Here is a 22,717-nt window from a genome sequence, read left to right on the forward strand (position 1 = left end):
AGGAAATCAGCCTTATAGTTCAGCCCATACTTACAGCCTTGGAATTATCTTTCTCTCCAAAATTAAGTCTAAATTTAATTTGAAAAACAAGATTACATTTGTGTTTTTTCAATGTGTCAGCTTGTTAATTTGAAACACTGTAAGAAATATATCATTATTTAAAGGTCCCATGGCATGAAAATGTCACTTTGAGTTTTTTTAACATTAACATGCAGTCCCCCAGCTAGTGTTAATTTCGTCAGACAAGACAAGACTAAATATGTTTGTCAACAACCTTTTTTTCCATGATGAAGACAAGACGATGACGAAACTGCACCAATGTCCAAAAACACTAAGTCTAAATTAACATGCATTAGTGTTAAAAAGACAAGACTAAAATGTTTTGCATAAATTAAAAACTAAGATAAAATCTCTCTTCATTTTTGTGCTGATCCCGTTTGGAGCGTGTGCCAGTACCAAACAGGCCACTTGCTTGGTTCCAAGCATCATTTCACCCACTAAGTGTGGTTCAATCAGGCGCTGCTCGGTTGCGGCTCATCTAGAGGTTTGGCGTGTCCCCTTTTTTCATCCAGCCGTCACACAGCCAGGTAGTGATGTGGCCCGGGTGGGGGAGGGAGGAACCCCGGTTTAGTCTGCTGCAGGAACCAGTACAGCAAGTAGCAATGTGCCCTGGCACTGGACAAGGAAAGGAGTACTGGCCAAGCAGCTCTTAAATACCTTGCAGAAAAAATACTAAAACGTTTTGACTAAAACTTGACTAAGATACTTGAGTTCTCTTTTGACTAAAACTAGACTAAAATGACAAGACTTTTAGTCAACTAAAACATGACTAACAAAAAAATATATGTGAATGACTAAATATAACTAAAACTAACGATGGCATTTGGCACAAGACTAGATAGTCTAAAGAGGTAATAAAATTAACACTACCTCTAGCCTGCCTGTGGTCCCCAGGGGGCTGGAAATGATGATAGCCCTGGGTATTCTGCTCTGCCTTTGAGAAAGTGAAAGCTCAGATGTGCTGATCTGGAATCTTGCCCCTTTTGACCTCCTAAGGGAAGAAGCAAAAACAAGGCTAAAACAACAACTACAGTTTTGAAGAAAAAGGTTTTACCATTTTTCTTTGAGTTCCTACTGTTATGACGAGAACAGAAGGACTCAAACGCACGGCTCAACAATCAATAATTTATTGAGGAAAGGGGAAATGGGAAGGCGGACGAAAACAATAGGAATTAAGTACAGGAAAACACAGCGAGACAAATGTTCTAGATAAGGTTGTTCTTTGGCGAGTTTTACCAGCATAAATGGAGCAACGATCAAGTGAAGAATGAATGGAGAGTTGGGGTAGATAATAGTCGTTGAGATAGCAGGCAGGTGTGTACGGCGGCAGCAGGTGATTACTGATGAAACTCAGGTGTGTGTTGTCAGCTGACTTCAGCATGAGGGAGAGTGAGAAGCAAAGAAAACAGTGGGGTAACAGGGCAGGCCAACAGAAAACTTGGAAAAATGGTAAACAAAACAAATACTCATGGCCAGTTGGGACCCAACCATAACACCTACTTCCCTAGTATTGTGAGGTCCCTGGGAGCTCTGATCAGAGTCAGTTGTGTTTGTGTGTTGAAGATGTGGGGGAAATAAATGTATAGGCTGTATCCAGATGTGACTCAAATTCAGTATTAATTGGGTTTGAATCACTTTCCAAATCAGCCAAATAATTGGTCAAATTCTCCAACTAGAACAGCTAAAATTTAGTTGATTTTAGGTGCATCTATTCTTTATGCAATGTCTCAGTTTCATAAATCTGTATGATTTGTTACCTTGGAGCCAAATAAAGACAAATACAGGCTTCAGCGTCAGGTAACTAAAAGCTACAGAACATGCTCGACCGGTGAAGGGATTGTAGTTATGAAACAGTTGTGCACTCAGTTTCAGAAAACACAAAAAAAGAATCATGCGTGGCAATCATACCTTTAACGAGATGGGTCATGAGTTACGGGTGCCACACCTTCCTCACTGCAGGAATGTTTCAACTTAGAAAGGTCCTCATTTAAGCCTTACTGGGTGTGTCTGACATATTTATTTGACATGTTTCACTTCGGCAGCTTGTTGTGCCATCTAATCTTCAATTTGTTCATTTCTGTCAGTCCCACAATGGCTGAGGCAGCTGCTGATTACATTCAACTAGCAAGAAACACTGTAAATTGGTGATCGGTCCATGGAGGACTTATTACAAAACTACACTGCCTTTTTTGTTTGTAGTTCCGAAGAAACATTTATTTGGTGAACTTATTACAGAAGTTAAGCAAACTCTGCAGTGGAAATTTCTTGTTTTTATTCTCTGTGGGAGTAATGTTGTAATGTCTTGTTCCTGCAATATGTAAAGGATTATCCGTGCTAATGATACTAATCCATTTCAAGTTAGGCTTAAATGACTGCACATCATTTCAAAAACAATTTTAATGATCTCCCAGCACGACTGACACTTAGCCAGTCATATTCAGTGCCAGACAGTAGCTCCAGGCTGCACCAGTGTTTGCAAAGAGATACGGATCAATTCACTGTAACCTCTCCATGACATCACACACCCATACAGACATCATGAGACATGTCATATCAATCAACAATGTAATTTACCTCGTCTCAACTGAAGCCAGAGACTCAAGATTATGGCAGTGTTTATGTTCTCTTGACACGGTAGTAAAAAATAAGAGAGAATTAAGTTTTTGTCAGATTTAATTTACTATTTCTAGTCCAGTCATGATCCCCTTTCCGTTTTAATTTTATTTTACTACTACTAACACAAGCTAAGAGATGTGGCAAGGGCTGTTTATCCACCATATACCAGGAAAAACGTTCCATAATACTACAAGTCTGGCAACCCAAATGAGTCCCCATTAGCAGCCTTGTTACTGCTAACCAAAGGGGTTGTTTACTAAACTGTTAACCAGATGAATCGCAATTCCTGGATGGGTATGATATCCTTATTTTGTATTTGTGAAGTTGTCTGACAAAATAAGAATAATTGCAGGTTAAAACAAGTGCTGTGTAATGGGCTATTCTGACCTTTCAAGCATAAGATAGGAGAGAAAACAATCCAGCACTCCCATTCCATACTCCACCATAAAACCACAACTGTAAATCTAAACAATTGCCTGTTTCCAGTCTTTATGCCAAGCTAAGCTAACCAGCTGCTTATTAAGAAGAGTGGTACCAATCTTCTCATCTTACTCCTGAGAAGTAGAAAAAATATGCATATTTCCCAACATGAACTATTACAGTAAAATGGCCACAGAGGTGACAGTAAGCTTTGTATATGTACTGCCACAAATCCCTTGGCCAGGCTTGCATCAACACAGCACTGAAACATGCTAATATCATGTTAAGATTGATCCCCACTAGCAGCTTTCAGTTAACGTCCTGTGAAAAAAGAGTAAAAAGGACAGCTTCAACAGACCTGCACTTTTATTTTAGATATTTAAAGGCAGTCATGTTACACCTACATGCTTTCCATTGACTTTGACTCAAGAGGGAGGTCTGCAGTTGGATCCTAAAAACCGAACAGGTGACACAAATGCCTACAAGGCTGTGTTAATTTAAACCTTAATTTTAAACCTCATCGTCCCCATGTCTTTGTTGTCAGCCTCTCAGGAGGAAGTGTCAGTTCAGTCTCAGTGCTGTCTTTCAGACAAGCCATATGGGGTTTATACACAACAGTTTGGGTAATAATATACAGCACAGTGGTACGTTGTGTTTATAATAGCACACTTTTGTGTTATAGTAAAAGAGGCAGATGTGTTGAAAGCTTCTGTTCTTAGGAGGAGGAATTAAAAACAGACACACAAGGCAAGAAGTTAAGAAACAAGAAGGCTGCCATCCACTGGTCAACTGATATTTTACAAGTCAAAAACACAATTCCAAGTTTATTTCCACAACCAAAGGGTTCCAATATTAGTTATTTTTTACTTTGCTTCTATTTGCATGTCCAATAAACAGGCTTGTATTATGTCATTTTGTTATATATGGCACTAAGCTCAGCCCGAAGTTTCTTGAATGATGGCCTGTTTTTGGGGTCGTACTGCCAGCAGCTGTTCATAATCCTGGAGATTTCCACAGGGCAGCAATGTGGAGCGGGCATACGGTATCCTGCAACATAACACAGACAGGTATTGACATACTCTTAGCACACTGTACACATTTTTGAAACATGGAGTTCACAAATGGAATCAGTGTCAGAATCAACAAAGGTGCAGAGATTTTCCTCACTAACATCTAAACACAAACACATTGACACTTGGCTTATTTAGCCTGATGAGTCTTTACCTTTCTCCACCTCGTCTCTTGTCTGTTGATTAGTCATGCTTGTGTAGGGCGTCATTCCCATGGAGAAGGTCTCCCACAGTAAGACTCCAAAGCTCCAGACATCAGTCTCTTTGGTATAACGACCTAAAAACACCAGCAGGGGGCAACATTAGCAACGGCATGTATGTGAGTTTTTGTTGAATACTGGCAGAGAGGAACAGGAGATGTGTTTCTGGTTGTGACTGCAGAGCAGAAAAAGTTGTGATGTACCATAGTTCAGGGCCTCAGGAGCCGTCCATTTGACAGGGATCTGTCTCAGGCTGCCCTCTGCAGAGTAGACACCATCATCTTGCTGACGGGACATCCCAAAGTCACTGATCTTCACCACATTTTGCTCTGCAACCAGACAGTTTCTTGCTGCCAGGTCCCTTAAATAAAGACAAGACAGAAGGAAAAAGTTGTCAGTGGCATGCATGCATGGAAATCTGATAAAAAAAAGAGACAGAAAGGAATTATGCTCTGTATGTAAAAAATGAGAAATAGCAAGAGAACAGACTAAAACGGGTGAGAAAACAGGCATTCTTCTCATGTCTCTAGTGTTGCGTGAGGCAGTTTGACATGCAGTGTTAGAGGCTGAGCATCTGCCAGCAGTCTTCTGTCTAATCGGTCCCCGCTGGGCAAATCACACAGTGCTCCTGTAATGAGCCGGGTGTCACAACCTCATGTCTTCCCTGGAGCAGACATCCTCCACTGATGCCTTACCTAAAGCACCGCAATCGCTCCCACTTACTGATCCCCTAAAACAATTCTATTTAAGGTTGCTTCATTTCAAATGCACAACATATTCTTGATCTCCCACTTTTTACTTTTAATGTTTTGAAAGCTAGATTTTGTGATTGTAGATTACGTACAAAACCACGTTTGATCTTTATAATTAGTTCCTGTTCACTTTGAGATCCGCAGTCTTTGGAGGTTGTGAACCAGTTTTCCTCTGGGCTTGTACAACCTGTTCAAAAAGAATCATCACAGCCATGTCAGCATCCTTGCTTTTCCTCCCTGTCTCCCTTACAGCTGATTTTAAAATCCTATTACGGGTAAACAAGAATGTATGAGGCCCTAAATGGTTTTACACCTTTATATGAAGTTGACTGTCTGACATTTACCAACAAAAATGTATAGAGAGGCAGTCAGTCCTTGTTATTGACCTGAGGAATAAAACACATTGTATCATATTACTAGGACAGTCAAGGTGCTTTTCTGTGGACTAAAATCCAACACAAGTCAGGAAAGCAGTCACTACCCATCTTCCACCACCACACGCTAAGCGCTTATTACGCTATATCTAATTTTGTATTTATTTTTTTAAACACAACTGCGTCGTACCTCTCGCAATAAGGTAAAGGTATGTGCTGCTAACCTAATGGTTGTTCTGTCTTTGTTATACAAGTGAAAAAAAAATTGTAGGTCAGCCAGCAGAGCATTCTTTCCGCTTCCTCTTCAAGGACACAGCAACTTGATTTCCTTCACTTTAAACCCTTTTTAGAGAAAAAACAACATTAGGCAGCGGAAGGGATGGGTTAAAATTTGGTAAACCATTCCCCCAACCTCCCTAACATTTTGGACAAAAAGAATTTGGGAAAAATTTGCTCTGTATTATTACCAAAAACCTTTAAGACCTTGCCTCCGTGTTTCCCCTTTTGGTTTCACCATGACCCCAAAATTTTTTTTTACTCACTCTTCTGTATTTTTGCGTTCCTGCGGTTTTACTTTGGGTTTAATTCACCACATATTAGACAAGGAGGCCCACAGTTTCCGTAAAAAATCTTCTTTGTGTGGTTTTTATGCGGGTTTTTTTTAAAAATATCTTTTTTATTAGATTGTAAAAGACTTTTCAATATCTTAATTAATTCATTTGTTTTGCAACCATTTTACACCAATTATTCATCAGGGTTAGATAAATAAAAAAATACCAAAACTCGTCATTTAAAGCCAGTCAAAACCAAAAAGGGGCTTAACCGTCCACAAGACAATGACGGGGCTGGGGGACTAGGGACAACCTCTAGTCTCCCGCCGGCTAGCGCTATCTCAAAACTCTATTAAAATTTACCGTTTGTTTTCTTCCGCGGCTTTTTTTTTACCTTTTGCCACCTTTTTGTTAAATAAAAAAACGGAGGGCAAAAACAGAAAAAGCTCCTCAAAAGACCAAACTTTTTAAAAGGGCAGTTAGCAAAATTTTTAAAAAAAAAGTATTGTACAAACAAATCCGTCAATGTCTCCTTTGCAAAACCCTATCTCTTTTGGAAAGTTTTTTTTTCTGACAGTGGGCCTTTTTTTTCCCGAAAAATATTTAGTATTGGTCAAGGCCTGATATTCAATGGTTTTCTCTGATGTAGTGCACGTATTCAGGACCTTTACTACATGATACCCCCTTAAAGGCCGTTTTTGGGTTGGGTTTTTGGCCCAAAAAATGCTTGGTTAGGTTAAGGAAAAGATCATGGTTTGGGTTAAAATAAGATATTAATCTAGTAAGTTATACTTTAGTGTATATTTTTGGTGAACTTCTCCGAAGTATAAAAAATATACTCTATGCGGGATATTCATATGGAATAATTTCACTTGGTGGGGATCCTTGTTGCTGCTCTGAATCAGATTTTTCAGTTGCCAAATCTAACAGCACAACCGTAACACTATAAATGGTGAAACCCAAGACGTGTCTCTGAGTTACATTATACAAAGTCACAATATTTCCTGTTCCTGATTTAACTATTATATTTGTATGAAATGTTGGATAAAATAATATCATATTGAACAAATATTGATTTGATTGACCAACCTGTGGATACATTTCTTGCTCTCAAGGAACTCCATGCCAGATGCTACATTTTCTGACATTTTGACCAACATCTTAGGCTTCAGATTGTGACCCTCATGCCGTAAGTAGGATAGAAAATCCCCACCTTATAAAATGTGCACACACACACACACACACACACACACACACACACACACACACACACACAAAATACATACATATAAAGAGAGTGATGATAGACAAACAAAGCAGGGAAACAATAATAGTAGAATAAAGCTTGAAGCTGTTAGGTAAACAAGCTGAGAAATAAATGTAGAGTAACAGGATCATATTTACCTTGAACGAGCTCCATGATGATGTAGATGGGCGTTTTCTGAGTACACACTCCAATCAGCTTCACAATGTTAGGATGGTCATATTGCTTCAGGATCCTGGCTTCTATCAGGAACTTACTCTTGTGCTCTGGGGCCAGGTTCTCTTTACAGGATTTCACTGCTACAGGAGTGTTATCAGAGCGTAAACGACCACTGTACACTTCTCCAAAGTTACCCTGTGTAATACAAACATGATTAGTTACAGTTTTCTTTAACACTCTTTTCTAATCCAAAGTTATAACCATTTTTCTTGATGGATTGTTACCATTTGTGCACAATTTTATGACAATTTAAGATGAAATAAGAGGTAAACATGTACATCAATTATAACTACTTTTAAGTTTTCAAACTATAGAAAGTATCTAAAATTGGTAGTGGAGTAAATTTGTAAGAAAGCTTAAAAGAAAGGGTTTTTGGCTGCTCTATCTGAAAGCCCTTCTTGAGGTGATTAAGTGTGAGTGATGGGGGACTAAATGTACAGTTCTCCTTCATTGGAAAAATAACTTATGTTGAGCTGCAGCTAATATGAGACATCAACACTCTAAATTACACAGGATTTCTTCCACAGTTTATTAATTCCCTTTTTTTGTATTTCCAATGACAGTGTTTGCTTGCTGTGCCACAGCTGAAAATAGGAAGTTTGTACTAAAAAGACTTTGGAAGACATTGAATTGAAATTTAAAGCAAATTATTGTAACTCATTCAGCAGGACTTCCTTGCCCCTCAACCATACTTCCCACTAAGGTTCATGCAAATATGTTCACAACATTTCGAGAGATCTGACTCAGATACTGGCAAATACTTAGACACACTACTCATGGAAAATTCCACTAAAAGGCGTAATAAAAAGCAATGAATAATTTTTTTGTTGTTGCTTTTTCTCACTTAACTTTTACGTTTCTGTAAACATATGTTAAGTTTACCCACCCGTCCAATGAGGGGTCCCAAGATGATATCATCATGTTCCAGGACCCACTTGTCCTAATGGGGTAAGAAAGGAACAATAGGAGATGCATAGTAGTGCTGTTTTAAACTATGACACTAGCAAGGGTGGAGGGAAACTATGAGGGAAGAGAAATTAAAGTAAAGATCATGAGAGAGTAAGTTCAAGTTTCCATGTGTGATAACTATGGAAGCACTTTAATAGTGTGTTTAAATTGTGTGTTATAGCCTTTCTAGGGTCAGTACGTTTGTGTGTGTGTGTGTGTGTGTGTGTGTGTGTGTGTGTGTGTGTGTGTGTGTGTGTGTGTGTGTGTGTTGTGTGTGTGTGTGTGTGTGTGTGTGTGTGTGTGTGTGTGTGTGTATGTGTGTGTTACAGCAGTACCTTCAGTACAGGTTTTATCAGCACTATGTCACACTTCTTGGTGATGTGTTGATGTGAGGACAGCAGATGATGGATCAGCTGTGGGATACTGTGGAAGCTTTCTCCATCCAGACGGTACATATTCTACTGACACAAATGGAAAAGCCTTTACAAGCTTGCAACTATGTGCAAACATACAGGAAGCAGAATATCTGAAGACATAATGAAAAAAACGTATTAACAATATGGACTTTTAAATTGTTAGATTGTTCAAATACTTGATTTTTTTCATTCTAAACATCTCAACTTCTATTTAATTTAAGAAGAAAACATTTAGCTGCATGCTCACACAACTTCCTGTTAAATAAACCGAATTGGGAGGGAAACAGTGCATCACTTAATTCAGTATCAGTGGTCTTGTTCAATTGAAAATGTGCATACAAATTCAAAACATGATGTCAAACGCACACAGAAACACATAATGCTAATGTACTTCTACAACTCTACACAAAAGTGGTTTGGCCTTTTCATTTACTTACATCCGTGTTCTGAATGAGGAAATGCTTGCAGGATCTTTCCCATTGTACAGAGAGCACATAACCATCTTTCTCTTGACTCTTCCTCACCAAGAAATCTCCATCATTCAACAGCAGTTGCTGGACCTCCAGTCTGGGAATGGCTCCGTGGTACCAGTCCTGCTGCCCCAGAGGTCGATCCACCTCCTGCACCGGGTTGATGGCGGGGAGCACCTGGAGAGAGCGAAAAGCACAATCTTTAAAGCTGATGTGAAAAATAAAACAATAAAAAGTGATGGAAGGATGAATTTTTAGGGTGATTCTGTAGAGAATATATAAAGATACTTCAGAGAAGAGTCTGTTATACTTTAAAGTCTAACCGCACCACTTTCCATGCCTCGAGGAAACCACAGGATTGGTAGTCAGAGAGCAAGAAGTAGTTCACACTTAAAGAAAAATAGCAGATAATTTAGGCTTGAAATTTTGACACTAACTTGCTCAAGATGATCTTTTACAGCATGAACACGGGGATTTTATCTTTCTGAAATTAAAAACTGAAAGATTGATTGCACATTGATGGCCTTTAGAGAGTTTGTTGCAGCACAGCTGGGTCATGGCTCCATCTGTCAACAATGATAAAACAATGAAAAGTAAACTTGCCGCCCGAGAAGTAAATTTTTAGTAAAGTTTTAGGTCAGGGAGAATTTTGATAGTATTGACTTTGACTGACAAAGATGACCTAATTTACTCCAACATTCAGGAGCACGAGACCCCAAAGAAAGGTAATGTGCCTGAGTGAGCTGATGTGCAATGGATACACTTTCTCCAAAACGTGATGAATTGCTTGTTTTGTGGTAAGAGCTGAAGTGCACAAAAACACACTACAGTTAAAGTGTCCTTCAACTGGAACACTGTCTTTCCTTTTAAAATGTCTTCAACAACATCCTGAGAAACAGATAATGTTCCAAGTGTTATGCCAAACAGTTTAGTACAACCACTTGTACTCTGTCATTGTTTTCTGACTTGATTGTAAATCAATGTTTAACCTACCTCCCATTTGGGTTTAAGCAGGCCACTCAGATGGTTTATGATCCCGTCCATGAGGGGTGTGGAAAAAGATGGGCTGTGGTCCTGACAAGAAGAAAATATCCAGAGCACATCATGTTGGTCAATAAAAATATAACATTATACAATATAAAATTATTTTATCGCTCTCCTGTTACGGTTACTAGCTCCCCCCCCCCCCTGTTTTTCTTCTCCCTCTTCAGATTGCAAAAACTACAGACTAAGTACTTATAAGAGTTGCAAGGCTTTTATGAAATGATTATCAACTGTATTTGGTGGGCCCAGTTGCAAAGACTTGTTTGGTACTAAAGCAGGATTTCTACTACGGGTTAACTTAATATCCAATTGATTTGTTACATGAATAACTGGAGTACAAAACAAAGGTGTGGACTCAATTTACATGAGATGGTACGAAATTTTGACAAAATCAAAGAATAAAAGTCTGCAGCAGGGGTCGTCAACGTTTCTTAGGCCAGGGACCCCTTAGCTCAAAGAGAAACCAAACAGGGATCCCCTACTGCATATATTGTAAACAATTTAATTGCATATCAAACTGGGCCAAATGGATGAAAATCAATGGATATTATATACACAACATGTTTTAACTATTAACATACATGTGGAAGGCACAGTGAATCTTTAAGCCTAACTGTACAGCTACCATAGAGCCTATCTTACCTAAGCTTATCTCCATGTGTTTTTTTTTCACAAATAGGCCAATTTATATTTGCTATAACTTAATATTTTAGATTCATATTAGATACATATTTCTTTCAAACTTTCAAAAAATTCAAAAAAATTCTTTAAAGATAATTTGGTGGCCTGTAGTAGCTCTGAGGACCCCCCGGGGTCACGGACCACCTGTTGAAGATCTCTGGTCTGTGGAGGCGGTACTTTTGCACAGCAATGCTTAAAGCTTAATGCTAATCTTAGCAAACATGGTAACATACTTACAATGACAAGGATAACATGCTGGTGTTAAGCAGATATACAGTATATACACTACCATACCTATTTTCACCATCTTAGTTTAATGTGTTTGCATGCTAACATTTACTAATTAGCACAAGTACAGCTGAGACTGATGACACTGTCATTAGTTTTGGAGGTATTTGCTCATAAACCAAAATATTGTACAATTTAGTTTATCCTGATGGTGGCACTCAAAGAAAAAATCAGGGGATCTTTTGGGGAACATGAATATCTGTACAAAATACCACGGTAATCCATCCAATAGTTGTCGAGACATGTCACTAAAAACCAAAATGCTCAAACTGCAGGCAACGGCATGGAAAAGTGATAGGATCACCAAAGTCAGTATGGCTTCATTCTCCAATTAGATTAGGAGCTTAAAAAAAACTACAGTAACAAAGACTCCTGCAGAGAGAACATACGTTGCTTGTGTGGGACAAAAGTGAGATGGCGTCTGGGTCCAGCTTCAGAGCACAGGGAGGTTCTTTGGAGCCCAGCTGGTCCAGTTTTTCCTTCAGAATAAGCCTCTGAACCTCCAGCTTGGCTCTAACACCCTGAGACAGAGCAACCTGCCACCGGCACTCCTCCATTGCATGTCTCTTGCTGAACTGATAGACTCTGGACAAAGCAGAGAGCAACAGTACATCAGGGAGGGTGAATTATATTTGTGTGGGCCTTTTCAGAGTTAGCCACACAAAGGGTTGCAAAAGTCAATTAAGTAACACAACATGGAAATAGGTTTGCTACGGAGCCCCATACATGACATCCGAAAAAAAAAAGAAAAATTATACTAATTTGTGTTACCTCTGAGGTCCTGGCTCTGTGATGACTATAAATTAGAGTCTGTGAATGTGTCCAGATTAGTGTGAAGGGATGACATAACTACCCCAAACAATATTTTGAAGTTGAACTCCTTTATTAAGCATTTACAGAGGGGTCACATAATCTGACAATCAATTGGTAGGTTTTAGTTAGGTTATTACAAATGTAACTCGTGCATGCAGTCACAAAGAAATACATTTTCAAAATTTTCATATAAAATCGACCTTAATATAATTTATATTTTATTTTTTAATTTGACATTGTCTACCGTGCGCGGGCAGACGATGTGCAGCAGCATCGGTGCAACACCGGCGTCCAAGTCATACCTTCGCCGGTAAAGCATCCAGGCTGGCAATATAGTGTTTAAACACCTCTTGGTAATAGCATTTCCTTGCAATAACAGGCTTTTTAGAACGTCTTTGTAACTCATTCCCAGCCAAAAATACAATCAAATCAAATCATTTCTTTCTATGACTGCACCTTTAGCTTGCTCTGTGCAGCCTATGTTCCCCACATGTGAAGGCCTATAGCAGAAGTGCCCGCAGTATGCTCTCATTAACACAATGTCTAAAGAAGTAAATTGCCAAGTCTGTGTGAGGAACAAGTTTGGGTTTATCAATGACTGAAGCTTTGATCAGCCCACATAGATAGACAGCATTACTTGACTTTTTTTTTTTTTAAACTAAGATGGTTCTTCATTTGCCTGCCAAGAAGATAGTTATTTTACTACGTGATGGACGCAGAGTGGCACTTTTAAAGGCTGCAAATATGAGTGACACACAAAAAGAGCTCACCCCCTCCCCATACCCGTGTTCATACAACTTGACATAAAACCTTCAGTTTTCAGAGACCTTGCATTTTATCCTTATAGTATATAAAGAATTTAATCTATCTGCATTACAGGAAATATTTTCCCCTTCCATGTGATGTTTTTCATCTTTCTAAAGCTTATCAGAGTTGTATTCTAACAGCAATTGTTTGTTGGAGAATACAGTGAGTATTAATACCAGTAAATCTCAAAATGGCCCAAGAGTTCTGCTAGTGAGGTGAAACAAGACTCTTTTTTTCAAATGCTGAGATCCTTATATGCTGCAAAATTACTATTGGCCCAATGTGTTCAGTGAGTCCGTTAGTTTGGATTAGAGATGAAAAATGAATCGATTGAAAGGCAATCAATCGGCAACTATTCGGATAATAATTACTTGTTGCAGTCATTTTTTTTCAAGCAAAACTGCAAAAGCTTTTTAAACGTGAAGATTTGCTGCTCTACACACATACACAATAAGAGAAGTAAACTGAATATATATGAAGCATTCATTTTTTATGATCTCAGAATGATGGTAAGTAGGAATAACAGAAGCACTCATTCTTCAACTTCTTCAATTTAAACGGTTTTTAGCTACAAAAGGTCATGTTAGTTCAACCTCATAAAGCATGTCACTGTTAATTTACAAAATGTTTCTTCAAAATAGAAACCAAAGGGCAGCATAACCTCTACACACCTCTCTGAACACCACTACCACCACTACCACCACCATATGTACTCCCCAGCTGTTCGTAAAAAGGTATTAACCTTTTGCTTATAAACATATTGTTTCCAGTTGTCCTCCAGGAGGTTGTTAATGACTCTATCACTCCCACAGGATTGTTAACCTCTAACAACTTCAGACAACCTCATCAACCAAGACAGATGAGAGAATCAAACTCCATATCTCTGACCATATCGCTGCATGGTACTGTAATTCATAAGGCAGGTACAGCCCCCTGAGACCATACTGGTTATTGCTGTTGCCCAGCCAAGAGCACACCAAGTTTGCCAGTAATTTGTCTTCACGGCTACCAAAGTGTGTGTCTTTTTATTTCAAAATCATCCTCTGTGACCTCTGAAGACAATGTAAGAGCATCATTGATTCTATCCTTAGGACTTTGGTCTGCTCACCTCTGGCCTTTTTTGATACCTTCCCGCTCAGCGTCCAGCTCCAGCTCCAGCTGATCAACCGAGGACTGCTGGGAGCCCAGAGTCCGAGTCAGATCCAGCAGCTCCTCCTCCACCACAGTCAGTCTGGGAAAAGGAGACGGAGAAATACTGTGTATGAAGGAAGTAATTATTGCTGAACATACAGTCCGAGGAAATAGGAGGTAAAAAAAGAACAAGGAGGGTGAGAAGGAGGAGGAAGTATTTGAGACAATACAAAGGAAAGTTGAGTTCAGTCATCTGGATGAAAATGTGTAGTTTGTTCTCACTTGTGCTGGATTGTCTCAAGCGTGAGGTCGTTCAGTTCAATCTCCCTGGGATTTAGCTGCTCAGTTTCTTCTAGAAGACTACAATCAAACTCTGCACAAGCAGGAGTCTCGCCTACAGATCTGCACACACACACACACTTTAGCTTTCATGACTGCATTGTTGCCTTCTGAAGGGACGTTTTTCCTCAGTCTACCTGTTCTGTTGGATGAAGCTCTCATATTCTTTTTGAGGATCGATGGCCGTTAGAGCAGAAGACATCTCCCTGTGGATCCGCACCACTTCATGATGGAGGAGAGTGGAGATGTCAAAATACTCTTGCAGAATCTCCTTTCTGGTTCAGGGGTCAAGGGTGTCACATGAAAACAGAATAATACAAAGTCAGTGTTTTCAATTTAAATCAAATACATTGCATTTTTCCAAAAGCACAAAAAACAGGTTGGTTGGTTGCAGGTTGATTCATATCACTGTTATAAAAATCTACTTTGAGAGATTGTCTGAAGTAAGCAGTCCATCAAAGTAAACATCTTGATGTTTGAATTCTTGTCATATTGTGTTGATCAATCAGGGCCTTTTTTGCAAACTCTGTGTTCAGCAGACAGTTATTCATGGCATGACACTACTAAATTCAGATAATTTCCATTTTAATCTTCAAACCTCATTAAAGAATTGTTTTGGATTTTTATATCTAAGTTTTGTGAATGCACAAACAAGGAAATACTGTCAAAACCTTTACTACTCTCAACTGCATGACCAAATGTTTACATATTCGTTTATATCCTTGGCGTTCCACTTCCGGGATTGCTCCGGTGCTGCAGGAAATTCTGCCGGATGCATGTATTTCAGTTTCCACTTTCTTTGTGTTGGAGTACTATTGTTGACTGCTCCTCAGATCTCTCGCACTATTTTGCAGCTGCTCTGTGCAGAGTTTAGTGCGTCTGTGACCACCCATTATGATTGGTTTAAAGAAATGCAATAAAACCACAGCACATTTTCCTCCCATCCCCAAAGGCTATGTGGAGTAGCCAGACCCTCCTTTAGCGCACTTTGGAAAAGGGTCTGGCAAAGCGAGACTAACATATTATTAACGCTGATTAAAAAAAAAAAAATCTTATTGTGGAGTTTTCATTTAATAGGGGAAAACATGTGCATGAATTGTGGAATTTTGTTAATTAAAATGGGCTTTTGAAGTTAGCATTGTTGTTATGTGTACAGTATTGTGTGACACCGTGTACAATGGAAACAGAAAAAAAGTAAATAGAACCACACACAGACACACACACACACACACACACACACACACACATACATACACACACACACACTGTAGTAGTTGCATCTTACAGTATGAGCACCATCTCCTGCTGCAGAGTCTGCAGTGCACTGAGCAGCGTGGGCTGGATCTGACTGTAGTGTTGCTGATGGTAAACTTGAGCAGCTCGCACAGACAGCACATACTCGTTGTGCAGCTCGTGGAGTTTCAGTGAAGCCTTTACGTAACGCTCTTTAGTCTTGTCTCGCTCTTTATCTGCACACACACGTACAGGAAGGTGGAGAAGACATTATGTCGTAATGGATATACACACATCATTATGAAACTGAAGTTCACGTACATGTGATTCTCACCTTTATAGGCCTCCTGGTACTTCTTCTTAGCCTGAGTTACCTCTCTCACTGCCTGTCTGTAGCTGCTCTTCAGCCTCTCCAGCTCTGTCTGGGTCACCTGAAGCAGCAAACAGACACACACAGATGGAACATATTTGGTTAAAAAATGGCTGTTATTCAGAGGACCTGCAGTATTTGTGTGGTTAAAAGCTGCCTCACAGAGTTAGAGCACTAAATGAGACAGGAAGTGGACACTAGCTCTGTTAGGTTTCACTGCAGAGGAACTTGACACATCAGAGAAGAAGTAAGAGGAAATGATCTCTCTTTTGTGGGTTGCTGATATCAATACTTTAAAACTCCACCAACAACATTTCTGACATTGTTGTTCATTCACAATCACAACATGAAATCTGTTGTACCACACAGCAATTCACACAAAACCAAAGATGCCGTCTGCACAATAAAAATTAACTGTCTGCTAGAAGGCCAAACTGCAACCCAATATGGATTACTGAAAATGAACACATGACTTTCTTGATACAATTGGGTAATAAAAACAGTTGGGGCAGCCAACAGTTTGAGATTGCATCAAAATGCATTTGCAGGCACTCTTTCTACTGAACCTCATTTCTTTCTACTGAACCTCATTTCATTCAACTGCTGTCAATTTATAATGCTGACATTGCAATGCACTTCTGCATACAAAAGTATTACACAGTTATCAAAACCCCACACTTAGGGAGCAAAACATTGGCCCAGATGTGCACCACTACAAACTCAATGTCAGCTTCACACTTTTTGAAAAGAAATACACAGTGATTTGCAAAACACTAAACACACTTGTATTCATTAGACACAGAAGTATCTCATGTTGTCACTTCCTTGCATTTCCAAAGCACTCAAATTACCACACCTGTGAGCCAATCTGTAAAACACAGCCATCAGTTGCGTAAACACATGACTGCTTAATTGTAGACACACGATTTAGGTTTAAGCACTATAAAAAAAAAAGGCAGCAGGTAAGTTCACCTGCCTTCAACCAAAATGAAAGGAGTCAGTAGAAGAGGGAGGGTGAAAGTGGGAATCACAGAGGAGGAGAAGGAGTTGGAGGAAGAGGTTCCCCTCATTCAGGCCATGGAGAAAGCCTGTGAACAGGTTGACTTGCAGCTGTGCAAAGATGGATTCAACATTCAAGACGGTTCTTCACACATTATCTTGGCAATGAGGATATCGCCAGTGATGTTGATGAAATTCCCTGTCCAGATCCAGCTAGGAGAAGAGAAAATATCTACTCTTTTTTTACTTTTTCAGATCTTCTTTTTAGTTTTTTGTTTTTTTCTGTAATTGTAACCTGTACTGGGTATTTCATGTTTATCAGTTGTAACAGTGTTATGCACACAACTGTAGTAGCTGTATGAAAACTGGAACATGTTTTGTTTGTTTCCATGTTGACTTTCCTCAGTCTTGTGTAGTATTTGGTGAACTTTTTGTATATTTGTACTTTCTCTGTGTACTTGATTTACAATACTCCAATCACTGAGAAGTAGAATTGCTTGAAGTGTTTTAGGTTAGCAACAGTAGTGTGTAACTGGTTCAAACTGAATTAAGTCATATGGAACGTGTGCTTTCAAATTAGTGCTTAAGCAATCGAGAAAAAAACTGTAAGATGATATTGAGAAACAACTTCTGCTATTTTTCTTATGAAAATAATGTCATGTCGAGTTTCTACACAACCAAGCAGCACTCCATTTAGACTGCATTATGACTAAGAATAGTGTCAAATTTGCAAATACTATGACTTTTTGTACACATAAGGGCCATTATATATGTTTGCTGTCATTTAAAAATGCCAGAGCATCAAGAAAAGGACCAGATGGCAGTGATGATGACATTGCCTTTGACATAACATTAAACTCATGAACACAGTGACCTCTCTGCTGCTCAACATGCTATTTCAAAAGTCAAACAGTGGATGCAAACTAAATGTAATGGTTAAGTAAAAGTATTTCTTAACAACAACTGAGATATGGATGGTAATTTATGATGAGTTTGTTTTTTGCCATCACTTAAAATGCAAAAAAAGTAAACGTACAAAAGTGAAATAAACATTTAAGCAGTATCAGTTCATGGACCACAATAAATATTTAGCCACTCATCAATGCACCAACACTATCTTCCTTTAAAGATATATGCAAGGCATTTTTGTTTAGTTTGGCTTTTTGCGTGTGTCTTGTCTGTTTGTGTCAATTTAGATCACAAGGACAAAAAAGTAACAATAATCAAAGTTCATTACCTAAAAAGTTAACTGCTGTGTGTGGTGTGTGTGTGTGTGTGTGTGTGTGTGTGTGTGTGTGTGTGTGTGTGTGTGTGTGTGTGTGTGAGTGTATATTAGTCACACACCTTGCTGAGCTCCTGCCTCAGCAGGTTTGACTGCTCTGCGTAGGTTTTGCGGAGCTGCTGTTTGTCTCTGATGAGCAGCGTCAGTTTGCTGATGGGGCCATTCAGCAGAGCCTCAGAGCGATTCTTCATCACCTGACTGAAGTAGTCAGTCTGAGAGACCAGCACTCCCCACGACTGACAGACAGACAGGCGACAAATGTCAGGGAGACAGGTCATTCAAAGAAGAGATTAACAGTCCTTCACAAGTTTACCCTCCGTTTGGACTTTGATTCTGATTCAGCATTTATCTCAAAAATACTACATTTCAATTAAATGTATGAAAGTCAGTCAATGGGACAAAACAAGTGCCTTATTATTTTATTTTAAAAAACAATTTATGTATTTGCTCATGACTCCTGAACTGTAAGGTGAATTCCAGAATTGAAACAGTTTTCCGGGGAGCGTTTCGCCCTCTGCTGGAATTCAGATAGAATGCAGGTTTAAGTTACTTCCACATTTGCAGCACTTTACCAAACTAAAGTAACAAGCCAATTTTTAAAAATGTAAGGAGTAGACATATACATTACATTATATTATATACTGTATATATGTATAGTATATATATGTACACATATATGTGTGTGTGTGTGTGTGTGTGTTGTGTGTGTGTGTGTGTGTGTGTGTGTGTGTGTGTTGTGTGTGTGTGTTGTACTCCCTAAGTGTTCTCTTATTTGGATTTGATGTAGAAAAACTACAACTATCAACTAGGAAGAAAGGTTGAGGTCAGATTTATTGGTAACAACTTAGACTTAGAGTTTATTAGGAGTTTATTTTAGATTTATTGGTAACTATTGAACACTATAAATACAGTCCATTTACTAAATGAAAGCAAAACCTCTCTGAATTTATTAGTACTTATTTATTTTGGGATACATTAGGCCATCACAGACAATGTACTTTGCATATTGCACCCACATGCACACAATGACATTAGAATATATGGGTGTGTTTTGGACAGTAAAATAAAACGCATTTGTGTAGACAGGTAAAACAAATCTTCTGTTTAGGGAAGTATTCTGTCCCAATATGACCATCTATCTGCACGTTTTGTTGCACAAATAATTAAATACAAATACCTTTGGAGGGATTGAGGAAAATCTAGTTTAATTATTTTTATGGAAGCACTATATAGCACTATAAGCACTATATTAATTATGAAAACTAATTAAATCACACACTTGTATTATGCAGTGGCTTTATTCCACTGAAATGACTGGTGGTCAGTGATGATCCGTTGATGATTGTTGATGACAGAGTGATCTTTCAGACCTCACCTTGTTGAGTTGGCTGATGTAGTCCTGTCCTGCACCAGGCTGAGGCCGGTCAAACTTCTCCACCATGGCAGCCATGTGGTGCAGCTGCACTGAAAACTCCCGCTCACTCTTAGCCCGCTGGCCCATCCACTTCTTCATGACCTCCATCAGGTGAAGCTCTGAGTCCAGCAGCCGCATGACAGCTGCATGTGCCTGGGGGCACCGCAGGTCCTCTCCAAACCCCATCTCTGAATATTTATCTTTCTTCTTGATTTCAGCAGTAAGTCCGTCAGCACCTTTGTGTTCTCATGAGTGGGACATAAACGGAGCAGTGAGCTGCAGCAGCTGCTAATGACCTAGAGTAGTTATTTCTCTGTGGCCCAAGGCAGCTTTCACTTCCCTGTTAGAACAGAAGAAAGTACAGCACTTCCTCATGTCTGTGTCAATGTGTGTGCTGGTAATTCTAACTCTAAAACTAATCACTATTGCAAATGTCTAAAATATTTACTAAAATGCATACACAACTGCCAGACAGGTGGAAGCTGAAAGCTGAGCACTAAGCTCATGTTACATTATGGCCACTATTGTTCATCTTTAGCTATATGTGTGCATCAGAAACTAGAGATTATTTTAAGAGTACGTAACAAAGGACTTTACTCAGCACTATTTCCTTTTTATGTTACTTTATACTTGTACTTCATTGCATTCCAGGGGCAAATAGTATACTTTTTAACACATACTTTTATTTCTAGTTTGTAGCTGTAGTTAGTTTAGTTTACAGCCTCACCCTACAGCTAGGGTGACCACCCGTCCCGCGTAGCGCGTGCGCGCACAGCGTTTGAAGCCCAATTCACGCGTCCCGCAAATTGAGACCGTGTCACGCATAATCAATGCTGCTCAAAAAAAAAGTTGGTCGCTCTATATCTTGGAGCCCGAGGCAACCAAACGAACATTAGGCTCGTTGGACATGAACTGCGCCTGTAAAGTAGACGAGAGCAGGCGGCCGCAGCCGGGGGGTGGTGGGGGGGGACACACTAAAAGCTGCGGTAAAGTCGGGCAGTTTCCAGCCGATTCCAGAACAGGAAGTGACTTTAACACTGTGGTGCGATTCCGATTTAATAAAATCTAATCAGACTCACATATCAGCTGGAACAGTCTCTAGTTTTAATTGTAGCTCTCAAAGTGTTCTACATGAGATCTGTTGCTGATTTTAATTAACAACAGACTGGAGATGATCTGTGATCTGATCAGATTTTGTCTCTCTGACTTCTAAACGTCTCTATCAGCCAGAATGTCCAGAATATGACTTTAAATCAGACAAATAGTTAAAATCCCTCCTATTCGTTGTCATGACAGCGCACGCACGTGCATACCAAACACTGGGAAGGGACTTTTAGGAATGGGCTTTCCAATTCAAAAACTGGAGAAAGAGCCCGAGTCTGAGCAGTCTGAGACCCCCCCACCCCCATCAGTTAGAAAGAGAAGGTGGGTTCTAGGAAGACTGGGAAGACTCTTTTGTTTAAACTGTTCCTGTTGAGCAATTACACTTCCTGTTAGTCCTATAATTTCATATTATAATGTATTTAAAGTGAATAAATTGTAATGAAAAATGAAATTAAATAGCTAAAGTAAATCGTAAGTGGAAGTGCATCTGTCAATTATATTATAATTGTATGAGATTTCAAAATATTAATCTTTATTTAGAAAAAAATACACATTGGTGGGCCTATTCATGAGCTTACATCAGCAGTTTCACATGTTCAGGGGCATAGGGCATTATTAATATACCATGTACGTGGTATGTGCTAGAAATGGGTAAACCTTTATTAGTGAGTCTGCCCGTGGGGGGGGCACCGCTTCGCCAGGCAGTGTCCCACATTGTCCCTCAGAAACATACCACTTGTCCCCCCTTGGGCTTATTAGCAGGTGGTCACCCTACCTACAGCAGTAAAGTTATGCTTACACGTCAGTGCAACAGTAACAAAAACTAGAAAATTCCGCAGAAATTTTATCAGTGTGCCTGCTATTGGGGCCCATCCACACGCACACACACATTGGAAACGTCAGTTAGGAGTCAGTTGGTCAACATGGCCGCCAGGGAACAGTCTCATGATAGGGGTGTGTGTGTCTGAGCCGTTTTCAATGTGTTGTATTGGCAGTTGGTTCCCTAGCGTGAAAACTTTAAGTCTGATAGTCTCCATGGTTACATGTCTGCGATCGGCACAAGATTTCCTACATTTTGACCAACTATGATGTCTAAAGAGTTAAAACTGGAGGAGAGAGAGACATTTGTTTGTTTCAGAGCATCGTCCTGCAGCCCCTCCCTCTGTCCTCTCAGTAGCAGAACCTGTTGCTATGGTGATTTCATCAGAGAGGGAGCCAGATTTTTTTTCCAATGTTGTCTATCTGCAGTTGGTGAGCCTAGCGCGAAAAGTTTTAGTCCGATAGACTCCATAGTTACATGTCTGCGATCGGCACAAGATTCCCTACATTTTGACCTACTAGGATGTCTAAAGAGGTAAAACTGGAGGAGAGAGAGACATTTGTTCGGGGAAATAAATCATTGAATCGTCCCCAGCTGCATGGTTTATTCATAATTTCTCTCGACAGTTGGTAGATCACAGCCAACAATTTAAGTCCGATAGTCTCCATAGTTACATGGCTGCGACTGGAACAAGATACCCTAAATTTTGACTAATAATGAAGTCTGAAGAGTTAAAACTGGAGGAGAGAGAGCAATTTGTTCGGGAAACTTCCAGATATCCGTACCCACAGCCCCTCACTCTGTCTCCCACTCTAACTCTGAACATTCCGCCACATACACACACATTGGAAAATCTGAGACAGTCTGAAAACGGGACGATACGTAAACTGGGATTTGGGAGAAACCGTGCTTGATATCTGAACGCCCATTCAGCCCAATAAACGCCAAAGTCTTGTCTTCGGTTTAAACTTTTAATCAGGTTTCTACGTTAAAGTATGGCGATACAGCACGATCCCAAAGAGAGGGAGTTTT

At 39.5% G+C, this 22,717-nt stretch overlaps 1 protein-coding gene across 3 annotated transcripts; it reads right to left on the reverse strand.

Annotated features, from left to right (window-relative positions):
• Positions 1 to 3,884: 3,884 nt before the first annotated feature.
• fes (FES proto-oncogene, tyrosine kinase) lies at positions 3,885 to 20,098 on the reverse strand. 3 transcript variants are annotated; one of them, XM_032521343.1, is made up of 17 exons: positions 19,723 to 20,089; positions 18,410 to 18,583; positions 16,031 to 16,127; positions 15,749 to 15,932; positions 14,601 to 14,738; positions 14,407 to 14,526; positions 14,102 to 14,224; positions 11,763 to 11,958; positions 10,354 to 10,434; positions 9,328 to 9,537; positions 8,810 to 8,932; positions 8,413 to 8,466; positions 7,448 to 7,661; positions 7,133 to 7,256; positions 4,570 to 4,727; positions 4,321 to 4,443; positions 3,885 to 4,143 (listed from the first exon to the last, which is right to left on the reverse strand). In XM_032521343.1, the coding sequence occupies exons 1-17, from the start codon at positions 19,945 to 19,947 to the stop codon at positions 4,001 to 4,003; spliced, it is 2,487 nt and encodes an 828-aa protein (XP_032377234.1). In that variant the 5' UTR covers positions 19,948 to 20,089; the 3' UTR covers positions 3,885 to 4,000. The 3 variants fall into 3 exon arrangements, 2 of the variants coding, with proteins under 2 accessions (XP_032377234.1, XP_032377245.1); XR_004332791.1 differs by lacking the exons at positions 3,885 to 4,143; positions 4,321 to 4,443; positions 4,570 to 4,727; positions 7,133 to 7,256; positions 7,448 to 7,661 and having other exon boundaries at positions 8,407 to 8,466; positions 8,810 to 8,935; positions 19,723 to 20,097; XM_032521354.1 differs by lacking the exons at positions 3,885 to 4,143; positions 4,321 to 4,443; positions 4,570 to 4,727; ... (3 more) ...; positions 8,810 to 8,932; positions 9,328 to 9,537 and adding an exon at positions 9,690 to 9,926 and having other exon boundaries at positions 19,723 to 20,098.
• Positions 20,099 to 22,717: the final 2,619 nt, after the last annotated feature.

This window comes from Etheostoma spectabile, chromosome 1, assembly GCF_008692095.1.
Source record: "Etheostoma spectabile isolate EspeVRDwgs_2016 chromosome 1, UIUC_Espe_1.0, whole genome shotgun sequence".
Lineage (NCBI taxonomy): Eukaryota > Metazoa > Chordata > Actinopteri > Perciformes > Percidae > Etheostoma > Etheostoma spectabile.

Bases quoted from the DNA above. Each gene is read 5' to 3' on its own strand.
- fes (XM_032521343.1), bottom strand. From the start codon at position 19,947: ATGGGGTTTGGAGAGGACCTGCGGTGCCCCCAGGCACATGCAGCTGTC. The intron at 14,739-15,748 runs GTAAGATGCAAC...CCCCTGAACCAG, and splicing joins CAGGAGATGGTGCTCATACT to AAAGGAGATTCTGCAAGAGT. The intron at 7,257-7,447 runs GTAAATATGATC...ACATTTTATAAG, and splicing joins CATCATGGAGCTCGTTCAAG to GTGGGGATTTTCTATCCTAC.